Source organism: Oenanthe melanoleuca, chromosome 17 (assembly GCF_029582105.1).
Source record: "Oenanthe melanoleuca isolate GR-GAL-2019-014 chromosome 17, OMel1.0, whole genome shotgun sequence".
Classification (NCBI taxonomy): Eukaryota; Metazoa; Chordata; class Aves; order Passeriformes; family Muscicapidae; genus Oenanthe; species Oenanthe melanoleuca.
The window spans coordinates 782,231-795,487 of record NC_079350.1 but is presented as its reverse complement, the minus strand read 5'-3'; the positions used below and the strand labels follow the sequence as shown (position 1 = coordinate 795,487).

The following is a 13,257-nucleotide window of genomic DNA, read 5'->3' as shown; positions in this document are numbered from 1 at the left end:
GCAATCGGCACACACAACTGGCAGACAACTGCACAAGGGCAGTGAGGCACAGGCAGCTGGAGCTGCCGTGCCCCCCATGAATGTGAGTGGTGCACAGGGGCTGCCCTCCTCACCCCCACAAACAGTGAAGGGTGCTTGTGCATGCCCCTGTGCCAGGAGCTTCTCTTTGGGAGTGGATGCATCCTCAGGCATCCTCCCTAAACCTGAGAACCCGTTTGGTGGAAATACCTTCAGTTTGCCACTCGTTTTTTCCATCAAACTCTCTTGGGAACAGCTGGAAGAGGGAGTTTGGTTTTGCAACTCCAGTGTGAGTTCTGTGCCAGCTGGGACTGGCCCAGCTCCATTCACTGTAACAGATCTGGGTTGAATCCACCATTTCCCCTGCCCAAACACTCAGTCAGCAGGAAGGGATCCTCAGCCTTGGATCTAAGCAAGACAGTCTGAAAGTTGCTCCCCCCATTTTGTCAGATGATTATGGGTTAAGGGAAAATTTTGCTTTCACATAAATGGAAGGTTTCTGGCTAATCATGGGAATCTGGTCACTGAGGGAGCTGTACCTCTGTGCATTTGGGGGTGCAGGGAAAGCCCTGCTGCTCTCTGCACTGCTGCCTCAGCTGGTAGGACTCCAAACTGGGTAGCAACTGCAGGTGCTCCTCAAGAAGCCGGTTCAGAAACTGGCAGGGAGCAGTGTCCTGCAGGAGCCTTTCCTCCCACCCATCTCCTCTCAGAGACAGGGGCCTTTCTCCCACCATGGAGCAGAATTTAACTCTTGCAAGGGACAGTTCTGCTGCACTGCTCCAAGTGCTGTTGTGGCCAGGGCCCTCCTGTCTTCTCTGGGGTTCTGCATTCTCCAGGAACAGGAGAGGCCTGTCCCTACACCACTGGATCTGTTTTTCCAGATCAATGCCTGACTGTTTGCTCCTTGCAGTTTCTGTCCTGGAAATGATGCTGCAGCCTTGACTGGCTTCCAGCAGGGTGAGGGTGAGGGCAGAGTTAATGCTGTGCCAGAGCAGGGAGAGGTTTCTCTTGCAATCAGTAATGTGTGCAAGAAGCTGGTGTCACCCAGAGCCATCCAACACCCTGCTCCCCTCTTTGCCACTGCCTGTGATTGAATAAAGCAGCTGTGACTCATCTGCTGCTGCTGCTGGAGCTGACACATGCCAACGTGCGGGATGGAATCTCACTGGAGGTTTTTACACCATCTGTATTTGCAGCACAAATATTCCAGCCAGTGGCGTTCTGGAGATGGTGTGTGTCAGGTTTGGTGCTGGTGTGTGGCTCAGGAGTGCTGCAGGTTCAGCTGCATCACCTGTCAGTGATTTCCTGCTCAGGTGCTAAGCAGCAGTGCCGCTGGGTTTGTTGGCTCATTGAGCCCACACGGCTCTGAAGCAACACAAAACCAGGTTTTGATCTCTTGCTGCTGGCCTCTGCCTGAAAAGCACAACGCAGGAGGCAAACCCACAGCAGCTTTTCTGCCAGTGTCACTGTTATATGGATGGTGTTTGCTGTCACTGGTGAGAGAAGGGAGCAGCACGTGGGGCTGGATGGGACAGGGCATTTCTCCTTCAGTGAACTGCCACTGCAGTGGCCTCTGTCCTGCTGAGAACAGGCATATCTGTGGGATGCAGGGCTTCTAGGAAGCTCCAGCCAGAGCCCAGGGCAATAACTGCCCTAATGGCTACACCAACCTCACACTCAGAGCTGCTCAGCAGCTGGGGCTTCTGCATGAACAGCTGGCCAGGTGGATTTAGGTTTTCCCATGAAGGCTCCATTTCTGAGCTTGTACCCCCATCTCTGGCTCTAAGAAATTGAAATTACTTGGCTATGGGTTCCATTGGGCAGGTTTCTGCCCTTGCCTGAGGGTGTTGTGATGCCCTTGGATCAGTGATCTGTTTGGGGACAGCCAGGTGAGAATGGGGAACATGTTGCTGCTCCCAATGACCCTTCACTAAGGATGTTGGGATTGCAGTTTTTCTGGTCCCCCGGTGATACAGTAATTGTCCAGTTACAGCCGACTTTGGCGCCGTTATCCACACCAGGTCCTGTCAGATGGACAGGAAACTTGCTGGGATGCTAATATGCACAAGCTGCAGCAGCCAAGGAGCCAAACAGCAGTGTCTAAAGATGCCAGCTGGCCTGGGAATTGCCATGGAGGCAGTCAATGTGCTCTTGAAGGAGGGGATGGGCCCTTGCATTCCCTGGTGCTGCTGCACAGGAGGACAGGTTGGGGCTAGACAGGGGGGCAAAATCCCTGGCTGCTGCAGCTTAACCAGTGTGTGGAATACTTCTTTTGATTTAAAGGGAACAAGGGGTGCTGCCTGTGGCTCTGCAGAAGAAGAGCAGAGCTGGGCTCCTGCATAGTTAAACGGAGAAGGGGCTGCACCCAAACAAAGTGCTGCAAAGGCAGCTGAGCTGTGAGAACTTCCCGGTACCACTGCCAAATGGTCACCTATTAACTGAGTGCCTGGCATTCCTTTGTGCAAGCAGGGGCACTGGAATGCTGCCAGCAGCTCTGCAGCCCTGAGAGCCACACCCGTGGGTTTCCCTGGCACAGACCCACAGGACGGGCAGGGACAGTCACAGAGCTGGGGCTGTGGGGACAGCCCCCACCCCGAGTGAGCCAGCAAAGCAAGCAGCAGCACTTCATCAGAGGAGGCCTGCAAAGAAAACATTATTTCCTCAAATGTGTTCATCATTCAAAATTGTTCAAGCAAAGGTTTCCATCGTGCTGTGGCCATTACTCATAATCTGAGCTCGGGATGTGTGGCTCTCCTTGGTAATTAGCTGCATGGCGTTCTCTCTGCCCTCCATTTGGTGCAACAGCAGTTGTGCCTCAGCCCCGGGGCGGCTCCACACAACAAACAGGGCTGCTCCTGGCTGTGGGGCCTGGAAACAGGACCAGATGTCATCCTGTACCACTATACCCAGTGCCAGTGCCTGTGCACCCTGGGCCAGAGGCTCCCTGTGACCCCGGCTGTCACGGGATGCTTTGGGCCCTGCTCCCCCTGTTGTGGTGACAGCCTCTCCTCCTGGACCATCCCTTCAGGTGAGGGATGCCCTGAGCCTCTTTAGGGGCTGAACCCCTGTCCTGGCCACCATTGGGTGCTACAAAAATCAGTTTTCTCTGGTAAGATTGCTGTATATTGGTCTCCTGTACATCATAACTGAAATACAAATGTGACAACTTATCTAGTGCTTAGTAACAGCTATGGGACAGGAAAGTTAAAGGGAAATAGATCAAGAAACTGCTTTTCCAAAATTGCTTCATCTGTTTCAGAGTGGATTCCTGGTTAAAGGAGATTAGGGTCTCCTCACTTTTGTTAGAATAATGAAGGTGTAAACTAGAAATCTAGAAGGGAAGTTCTGGCTGAAAAGAGATATTTTGGTGCACCAAATTAGAGGCAGCAGGTTAAACCTACCTTCAAAAAACCTTAAAACCAGGCAGCAGCTGAGCTGTGACCTGCAGCAACTCCAGCATGAAATGAAACTCTGGGCTGATTTTCCTCCAAAGACAAGCATGGAAAATGTGGAATGTGCAGCACTATTGCACTACTATGCTGAATGTGCCTGTGGAGAGATGAATTCCTGCAGCACAAAGGATTTTAAAGGACTTTAGCTTAGAGGCAGGACGAGGATGCAGGATCTTTACAACTTGTTTGCCCCTGCAAACTGGGATCCTTTTTGATGGTGAAGTCTGACCAAGGCTTGCTGAGAGTTCCTGCTGCCCTTGGGAGCAGCATGTGCAGCAGCACTGGGCCAGTGTCCTTGTGCTAGCCACAGGACTGTGTATTGTCTGTTCTCAGCTAAAGTGTAGAAACTTGTGCACTGTTATTCTTTAGAGGTGGGATCTGGGAAGGGACAGATTTTGCTGTCACAAAATGCTTGAAATGTAAAGAAGTTGGTGGGGATTGACCACTGTGCCCTATCATGTCCAGCCTCTCACTGAGGAGCAGATCTGGCTGCTCAGCTGAGGTGCTCTGAGGCTGGAGATCCAGGACAGGGGCCCTGCTGTCCTGCCTGGCCACCACAGCCCTTCCTCTCCCCATGGACAGCCCGAGCTGCCGTGCTGGGCAGGAGCTGCCCACAGCCAGCACTGGCAGCAGTGAGGTCTGGCCAAAGCACTTCCTCTGGACACCTGTGGGATTGGCTCCCCAGGCACCTCCTTCACCCCATGAAAGCTGCCAGCAAAGCACAGTGACAGCAAAGCACTGTGCCAGCAAAGCTATGGCCATGCTGAGCCCTGAGGAGGGGCACCAGCAGTGCTGTGGCAGCACAGGGCAGGGTGGCAGGGACACAGCACATCCCACACAGTGACAGACACAGCCTGCATGCTGCATTCTTTGGAACAGCGTTCTGGAAGATCTGAGTTCTGGCAGCCATCCATAGGGATAAGCAAGCCATGTTTGTGCAGCCACAGCAGCAGTATTGGAGCCAAGGCTGACCAAAATTCCCCCTCTTGGGTGTCCTGTAAAGACAACACTGGTATGAACTGGACAGCATGCACAGAACTGCAGAACTCGTGAGAAAAGACATGTTCTGAAATAAAGAGGAGTAAATAAATGGATCTTGAAAAAGATGGATGTAAAATATTCATAGGGAAGCATTATACTTGCAAATATTTTATGCTTTTGAGTAACTTTACACAGATAGATTAACCAACTGCAGTGTAGCTGTGATTCATGTACCCAACAGCCAGTATTTGCTGATTCAGAGCTCGGGCTGTGCCCTGTGGAAGAGCACAATGGGGCTTTTCCCAGGCTCCAAAGCTGCCAGGGTTTAAGGTGCCCGCGGGCAGAAGTGCCAGCACTAGCCCTGGGCTGTGCCGCTGTCACTCAGGGCAGCAGCTAAACCGTGCTGGGAAGTGACTCTCTTTGGAAACCATGTTGTTGCAGATCATGCCACAGACACGTTGGGATATATGCTTGCAGTGAATCTTTGAATATTTTGTGGATACTAAGCAGCAATTAGAGTCTTCCTTTGGAATCAATTCATTTCCTACCACCGTGGTAGCAGGGAGGATCTTATTGAAACTCTCGGATTTTTAATATTATTACACTAAAGACTCTCTCAGTATCAGCATCTCCGTGGGGGAGCATTAGCACACTGTAATGTGTAACAACTTCTCCAGTTCAGGAAATCTTCTTGTATTTGTAATAGGACATTTGGGGCATATATTATGTATGGGACATATATTTCTCATTTCCACCAGGCATCATCTTTTCTTCTCTCTAAATTACTCTCCAAATCAAAAAAATGCATTGTATTCCTTATCGCTCAAAAATATATATATTTTTAATCTTTGGATGCAAAAGCCACTAACAGCATCTGGGCTGTACTCAGTAGAGCCAGGGAGCCTTGGTTAAACACGGAGGGAATGGGTTTGCTCCCATTTATTACCACGGTTCAGCAAGCACCAGTCTAAGATGCTTTACTGGAGAGAAGCACAGTCAGGACAGGAGGAAGGTTTGGTCCCAGCCCAGGTTTGTGTCCAGGTTGAAGCAGGACACCAGTTTCAGCTGTTTGCTTTATGGACAGGAACACAAAACCACTAATGTGTACGTTGCCTTCCAGACAAACCTCTCAAACCCTGACTAATCACAGCTCACAGTGTTTTGCTCGGTAGCAAGTCTGACCGCACCAGGATGAAGAGCAGGGAGCTGAACCAGCCAAGGATCAAACCCAGGAGCTGCCATGGTCCTCAGCTCTGCAGGCACATCAGCACCTGCAGCCCAGGCACGGCTGGGCATGGGAAACGCCTGGTCAGCCGAGCTCCTGTCCACCCCAGAGAGCTGCAAAACCAGCCTGGAGACACCCACGGAGGGAAAGAGAAGGAGAGAAGGGCTGCTGGCTCAGCCACTGTTGCTGGTTCAGACTGGCTACAGCAATGTACAGACAGTCCGAGCAGGATGGAAAACACACACCATTATCTAGGTGAGATAGGAACAGGCTGAACAGAACTCCCCAAAAGATGGCCAAATCAAGCAAAAAGACAATGGGAAAAAAAAAAAAAAAAAAAAAAAAAAAGGAATTAGTATTTTAGCTAGAGGCAGAATTTCAGACAAGGAAACACCCCGTGACCATGGAGATGGACCCTCTGAGAAATGCACCACCCTGCCTCAGATTTAGTCAATGGGAGGAAATTTGGGTGTCTGAGTGAGATCCTTCTCCTCTTCTAAGTCACAAAGGCCAGGCTCCCCACACAAAGAAAACCCTGGCCTAATGGAAAATAGAGTAAACCAGCTATACAAAGGATGGGGGAGACCATCTGCTCCGAGAAAATGACTGAATAATGTCTGGTAAGAGCTTCAGGGAGGGCTTTCAGCTTGACCATTAACAAAAATTCTCCAAGCTGTTCTTAACTCCTTGGTATTGTAGTTTTCACTGCTATCTTCACAGGATCTCTTGCACTTCACACACATCACTTCTCAACCTCACACAAAGGGGAACAGGTTTTTGCCCTTCTCTTTAATTCAGACACGCATTTCCTTTCCTCCCTTATTTCGCTCTTCACCCCAGGATGAAGATTTTTTCTTTTGCTTTGGATTAGCAGCTCCAACTCTGTCTTGCACCAAAGGCGGGTGATGCCAGCCCCTACACCCATCTTGCTGCTCTCCAGACGATTGTTGCTGACCTTGCTTCAGGGATGGCGCTCAAAATCCAGAGCAGGGCAGCTGCGGGACTGGTTGGTGTAACGATGGCTATGGCCCGTGCTGTGACCCACGGTACGCTGCCATTGACATCACTGCTGTTTCAGTGAGTGTGCAGGCAGTTTCAACACCGGCACATGTTAACGATGAGAACCAGACCTCTGCACACCTTCTACTCAGATGTATTCTGTGCTGTGAGTGCACAGCCAGGCAGGCAAACCCTGACCACTTCGGACCATATCTTTGTTTTTCAGGGCATGGTGAGACAGAGCATCAAATATCTTAATGAATTGAAGGTAGCACCTGAAACCAAGACACTTATGGAGAAGATAACCAGCTTGTTTAACACCATGTGCCCTTCCTCAGCCCGCAGCAGGCGCTGCCCATCTTCTGGGTGCCCGTTTCAGAAGGAAGGAGGTTACACTGACCAAATCACGGCTATCCAGCCATTTTCACCGGGCACCTCCCGCCTGCTCCGGGTGCGGAGGCTGTTCGGAGCGCGCCGGGGAGCGCGGCTGGGCACTGAAGGGAGGTTTGGCGAGGTGTGGCCCGCGGGGCCGAGCCGGTGCCGGTGCCCGGGCCGCGGGCGGGGCGGAGCGGCAGCAGGAGGGAGGGAGGCAGCGCAGCGCGGCGGCGGTGAGTGTCCCTTGGGCCGGGCCGGGCCGGGCCGGGCCGCACCGCGGAGCTCGGGGCTCGGGGCTCGGACGGGGGGCGGCGCGGGGGCCGGGCCGGGCGGGGCGGGATCCGGGCCCTGCGCGCCGCGGCGGCGGGAGCCCCCAGCCCGAGCCCGAGCCCGAGCCCCGCCGGGAGCGCCGGGCCGGGCCTGCCCGCCGAGCGCTGCGCTGCGCTCCGCTGCGCTGCCCGCCCCGCGCCGCTCCGCCCGGGCCGCAGGCCGCTCCCCGCGCCGCGCCGCTCCTCCCGCCGGGCCGCGCCGCGCCGGGCGATGAGGAGCTGCTTCTGCCTGCGCCGGGGGAGCCGCGACCCGCCGCCCGCCGCACGGGCAACAGTTAAGTGTCGCTGCAGCCGCCGCGGCCCCGCTGCCGGCCCGGGCCCGGCTCCTGGAGGCGGCTCGGCCCCGCTCGGCTCGGCCCGGTTCGGCACCGCTCGGCTCGGCTCGGCACCGCTCGGCTGGCGCTCGCAGGGCGGGGCGGGCGGGCTGAGTCCCGGGCCGGGGCTGTCGCGGGAGCCGGTGCCCGGGCCGGGCTCAGCGCCCCGCGGCCCCGTGAGAGCCGGCGGCTCCTCCGGGCTGGGGAGCGGCAGGAGCGGCCCCGGCTACCGGCCCTGGGGTAGGGCCCTGGTGACCTTGACCTGCCCCGGGGTTTGCTGTAAATTCTTCTTAGAGGAAATTACAAACCCGCACTTGTGTTTCGTGTGGCCTTTCGCTGCGTTTGTAGCATGGGCCTACCTGAGTGCCCGTATCTTACCTGTGCTCAGTGCTCGGCTGGAGCAGCGACACACAGTTCCCATCTCTTAACTACTCGTGCCTTGCATCGCGGAGGCTTGCAAGTGTTTGCTGAGGTTTTTGGAGAGATTTTCAAAGATCCGCCGATGTTCAGTGTTGTCTGCACGTTCCCAGAGCTGGGCGTTCTCAGCTTGGTCACAGTAACACTGAAACCACAGGCCGGGTGTCAGCAGGTGTGCGGCTGCTCGGGCTAAAGCTTGGCTTTCTCCATTTTGTGTTTATTTTAACTGAGTGAGAATGTGCTTATCTGTTACTTAGGGAGTCTGTGTGTTGTGCTGCAGTTTGGCAGCATCATTCCTATAATTTTTAGCTGAGATGGCCTTCCCTTCTAGACAAAGGCATAACTTGAGCTTCTGGAGGTGTGAGATGAAACACAGCATCTCGCTCTGGTACCACGTGCATCTCTGACAAAGCAAATCTCAGGTTTAAGGGTACCGGTAGCCCCCAGGGACCTGTTCTCACCTCTGCCAAGATAGAAATAGCTGAACTGAATGTCATTTCAGTGTTGCTGCCCTGGTGCAAGGTCAGCTGTGTATGGAAACCTATTTTGGTTTGAAACAGGACACTCTTCTGAAATGTGTGTCCACAGTTAGGAGTGCTGTGAAGCAATGCAGGGTCTCGATTTTGCTCATTCTGTCCCTTAAGTTCCTGTTTCCATCCCATACAGTCACAAAGTGTAGATTTTGCAGCTGGTGCAGGGCAACTGTCTCTTAGGGAGCCTGTGTGCAGGGTTGATTCCAGGCATGCCTCCCATGGTGGTGAAATGTAGCACTGAAATTCTTCCTGCTGGTGGTGGTGGCCTCCAGGGCCCTGGTGCTGATTGCCGCTGCAGGCTCCTGTTTTTGTGAGTGAGGCTGTGTCCTGTTCAGGAGCAGGGATGGAAAGTTGGCCGGGGCTGTGTCCAGGTCCCACTCCAGTGGGGAGTGTGCAGGAGAGCTGTGGCAGTGTGGCTGTGCCTTCCTGTAGGGATGGACAGGCTTCTGAGCCCTGTGTCTGCTGTGGTGTGTGGGACCATTTCCCACAGACTGCAGGGACACAGTGAGGTAGTTGGAGTTTTTTTCCAGTTTTGCCTTAGCTCATACTTATCTGCCTGTGGGAAGAGTAAGCCAGTGTCAAAGTGCAGGGATTGTAGTTGGAGGAAGAAACAATAACACCATTCTCCCTCTAAGTCCCTGGCTATTTAACTTCAGAGCTTGACCTGCTTTGCTGGCAGCATGATGTTTCTGTAGCAAATACATTGAAAGGCCTGATCTGGTCATGTACTCACCAGCTCTTGAACTTGCTGAACTTGTTGAAAAGGAAATCTGAGAGCAGAAAATGGTCTAGAAACTGAAAATAATGCATTCATTTCTGAAAGCGAGTTCTTCTGCTGTACGTGTGTCCCAGCCAGAGCGCAGCAGTGTGTGTGGTCAGTCACGTCAGTGGAGCCAGCTGAAAAGTATGCCTAGGATAAACTAATAAAGGCAGATGAGCTAACAAGGAAATGGAAGAAAACAAGCAAAAAGGCTATAAACAGACAAAAACTTGGGAGTGCTGGCAGAAGGGAAGGTGTGTGTGACTAGGGGCATGGGTTGTGGGAAGAAGGTTGTCCCAGAAGGTGTGTGCTGCAGCTGGGCATCAAGGTCCCTGGGACACTACTGCTGCCTCGAGGTGTGTCTGGTTCCAGGGTTGGGGAGCATTCAGGATAGAGCCAGCAGCATGGTGGCTGCTTGTCCAGGAGTGCATCCTGTCCATCCCAGCCTGCAGCCACCCCAGCCTGCTCTGCTGCGTTCTGGGGGCTGCTGCTGGCAGGATGCACAGGGACTTTTTCTGTTAGAGACACATTCTTTGTCCCCTGGCTCTGTCTGGCCCCACAGTGTTCTGATGCTTCTTCCTTCCCCAGAGCTCATATCCGGCTTCCTTTGGCTGCTGGGGGCTGGATGTGGCCCCACAGCTGAGAACAGCTTCCAGGAGCATGCTCCCTGTTAATGGGAAAAGTGTTCTATTGTTTTGGCCTGTTCAGAATAGCCCTGCAGTGAGTGGTTCGGCACAGGCTGCTCACTGCAGGATTCCATATCAGGGGCTGAGGCTCGGCCACTGTGATGGCAGGTGGGCATGCAGGTCAAACTCACGTTGCTAAGGAGAATTAAAATAACAAGCTGCCTAATAGAGGTATTTATGGAATCGGTCTCCTTGGTTTAATTTCCTCTTTCACTGTTTGTTTTTTTTGTTTTTAAATTAAAAGGTGCAGTGGAAAAGAAACCAAAGTTTGTTGACACTCTCGTGGAGAAGTGCAGTGTAACTAATCTGTGTGATTGCCCAGCCAGAGACTCCCCTCTGACCTGTGCAGAGTTCACAGAAACAATTTATCCCGGAGTGCAGCTGACTTCTGCTGCTCCATATCTGTTCCAGATGCATCCTCAGGGCCACCTGCACAGCGGGCAGCTGACCAGAGTGGCTGGCCTGGCACACAGAGCCTGGCGGTGCTGCAGTGGCTTTGCTTGCTGGGCAGGTGCTGTGCCCGCAGTGGTGCTGTGCACGGGGCAGGGGCAGGTGCTGTGCATGGGGCAGAGGAAGGTGCTGTGCCTGCAGTGGTGCTGTGCACGGGGCAGAGGAAGGTGCTGGGCAGGTGCTGTGAATGGAGCAGAGGAGGGTGCTGTGCCTGCAGTAGTGCTGTGCACAGGGCAGAGGAAGGTGCCTGGCAGGTGCTGTGCACAGGGCAGAGGAAGGTGCTGGGCTCACTGGGCAGGGCAGCTGGGTGGCCCTTGCTGCAGCAGGTGCTGTCAGGGCCCTAGGCTGGTGCTGCACCCGTTTACCCCGTGGCATCCAGCTTGGGCAGGCAGAACACACTGCTGCCATAGAGGGGCTTTGTGTGAGCCGGCACAGAGTGAGGATTGATGCCGTTTCCCCTCCCCCTGTGCAGAGCAGGGCTGCAAATAGCTCCCACAAAGGTGCCCTTCTTCCTTTGCTGCGGACAGCGTGCCAGCGGGCTGAGGGGGAGGCAGCATGCTGCAGGCTGGAGCTCCCACCCCTCCTTCTGTGCTGCTGCTGGGGACCCCTGATGCTCAGCCTTGCCCAGGCTGACCTGGCAGCTGCTCAGGCTCCTGCTGGGGTGGCTGTGCCTCCCTGCAGTAGGCTGCAGCACAGTGAGACAGGGCCTGGCAGCGTTCAGCAGCAGCCACTTCATCAGGGCACGTTTGGTGGAGGCACCGTGTGAGCGGATCTGCTTCCCTGCAGTGCAGCTGCAGCTGTGTGGGAACCTGTGTGGTGTTCTTAGCACGCTGGGGAGCATCATCACCTCCCTGGATTTCAGTTCAAAATGGCCTAAGAGAAGCTTATGTCAGCATTCATTGTCTCCAAGTTCCTGTAAGAAGTCACCACACTAATGAGTGACTTGAAGAAGTTTCAGAAAACGTTCATGAAGAGCAGATTGTAAGATCTTTGTTAAATTCACGTTACGTTTGTTCCATGCTGTATGTTTGAGGTTCTGCATTATTTGCAAGGCCTCTGGGTGAGCTGTGGGCTGGCACAGGGTCTGTCATTGCCGTGCCAGTGCCTCCAGCATTCCTGCAGCATTCCTGTGCTCCTCCCTCCCTGAGGACAGGGAGCCTGCTGGGAGGAGAGGAGGGTGAGCCCCTGTGGCTGAGGCTGCCCTTACCATCGTGCTCCAAGGTTTGAGCTGCTTTGGGAGTGAGGAGGGTTGGCTTTGCTCTGTGTGCTGGATGCGTGTCCTGGTGCTAAAGCAGAGCTCTCTCCTCTGTTTGGTTCATCGGCAACCGTGTTTGCACCAACAGGTCACTAGCACGTGTTGTTATGGACTCCTCAAGTAGTCTGGCTGTTCATTTGACATTATTATTATTTACATAGGGCCCAGACTTGCTCTCTTTTATTGCCTGCAGCACGATGTTTGTTCAGACTGGGCATTGTGAAGTGTAAACCCAGGTCCCACTGGCACCAGTACTCACCTCTGCCTTTTCTAGAAGCAGTAAGTAACCAGCCATCTCAATGGCCTAGAAATGCTGGGGTTCGATTGCTCTGAGGAGGGAATTGAACTGGGCAGCTCTGGTTCTCGGTCTGCCTGTGCAGCAGTGGTGCTTGTTCACACAGAGCACTGCCCTCTTGTCTTGGGGTGCGTGGGGGGCGGTTTCCTGGGGCATTCCTGCCTGAAAGCCAGAGAAGACTTGCTTTAACTGGCTGCCTCTGCAGGAGACCACATGCTGGTGGCAACTTTCCCTATCCTTCACCTCGGTTGTTTCAGCCCCTTTCTTGTCCTCTCCTCCTGCTTCCTGCAGCAGCATCCTTCATCCCCCCGAAATTAGTTGGTCTTACCTGCTTCTGTCCTTTTTGCATATCTCCCACCTTTGATATTCTCGGTGATGTGTCACTTCTGGAAGATGCTGGGGCCTCTTCCAGGCCTCTCTGCTTTGCACCAGCCTGCCCTGTGCTTCCTCTGTGTTCCCTGGTGTTGAGGCTCCCTGCAGCCAGTGCAGTTCTGCATCCAGCGCCAGAGACATCTGTGCTGCTCCTTGAAATCAGTCTGGCTGAGGGGGGTGTGGTGGGACTGACTCATGGGGGAACCCCCAGCATGTCTTAACTCCCACAGTGGATGGGGAACCTCCCTGTAAAGCCATTAGGAGCAGATTTCTTGCTGTTTAAAATGACAGAGCTGCTTCAACCAGCCTGACTTGGGGATGAAATTTCTTCTCTTTTGGGGAGAGAAGGGATTGAGCTTTGGTTTTCCTATCATGGCTAGATGGAGACCAGCCCATGGAAGCAACAAAATGAGTCTCAGAGGTGTCCAGCCCAAATTTCAAACCTATTTGGCATTGCACAAGTGTACCTTCTTATCAAAAGCAAATGAAAGTGCAGAAGGTGTGTCTGGCCTAATCCTGTGTTTACCTTGGCCGTCTGTGGTGTGTCAGCACAGGCACTCTGGCATGCATGTGTGCTCTTGGTTCTGTGGCTTCTGGTGGGACGTGGTGCCCAGCAGCGCTGTGACTCCGCTCTCTCTGCCAGGATCAGCCCGCCATGCCCGAGGTGCGGGAGCTGAGCGATGCCCTGCCCGAGCTGCCCATGGACCCCATCACCGGCGTCGGCGTGCTGGCGTCCCGCGGCCGTGCTCCCACCGGATACGATGTCGTAAGTACAGCTGCTGGAGCTGCACTTAGT

General features: G+C 54.0%; 1 protein-coding gene across 5 annotated transcripts in view; it reads left to right on the top strand.

Moving 5' to 3' along the window:
• Positions 1-7,173: 7,173 nt before the first annotated feature.
• MVB12B (multivesicular body subunit 12B) overlaps positions 7,174-13,257 on the top strand; it is a 57,959-nt gene continuing 51,875 nt past the window's right edge. Inside the window, exons 1-3 of one of the 5 annotated variants that reach the window (XM_056505024.1) lie at positions 7,174-7,283; positions 11,988-12,073; positions 13,105-13,227. In XM_056505024.1, the coding sequence (XP_056360999.1) occupies positions 13,117-13,227 (111 nt within the window). In that variant the 5' untranslated portion in view covers positions 7,174-7,283; positions 11,988-12,073; positions 13,105-13,116. Of the gene's footprint in view, positions 7,284-7,347; positions 7,654-11,955; positions 12,074-13,104; positions 13,228-13,257 lie in introns of those variants that run through there. The other 4 variants (XM_056505022.1, XM_056505023.1, XM_056505021.1 and 1 more) reach the window with 4 other exon arrangements.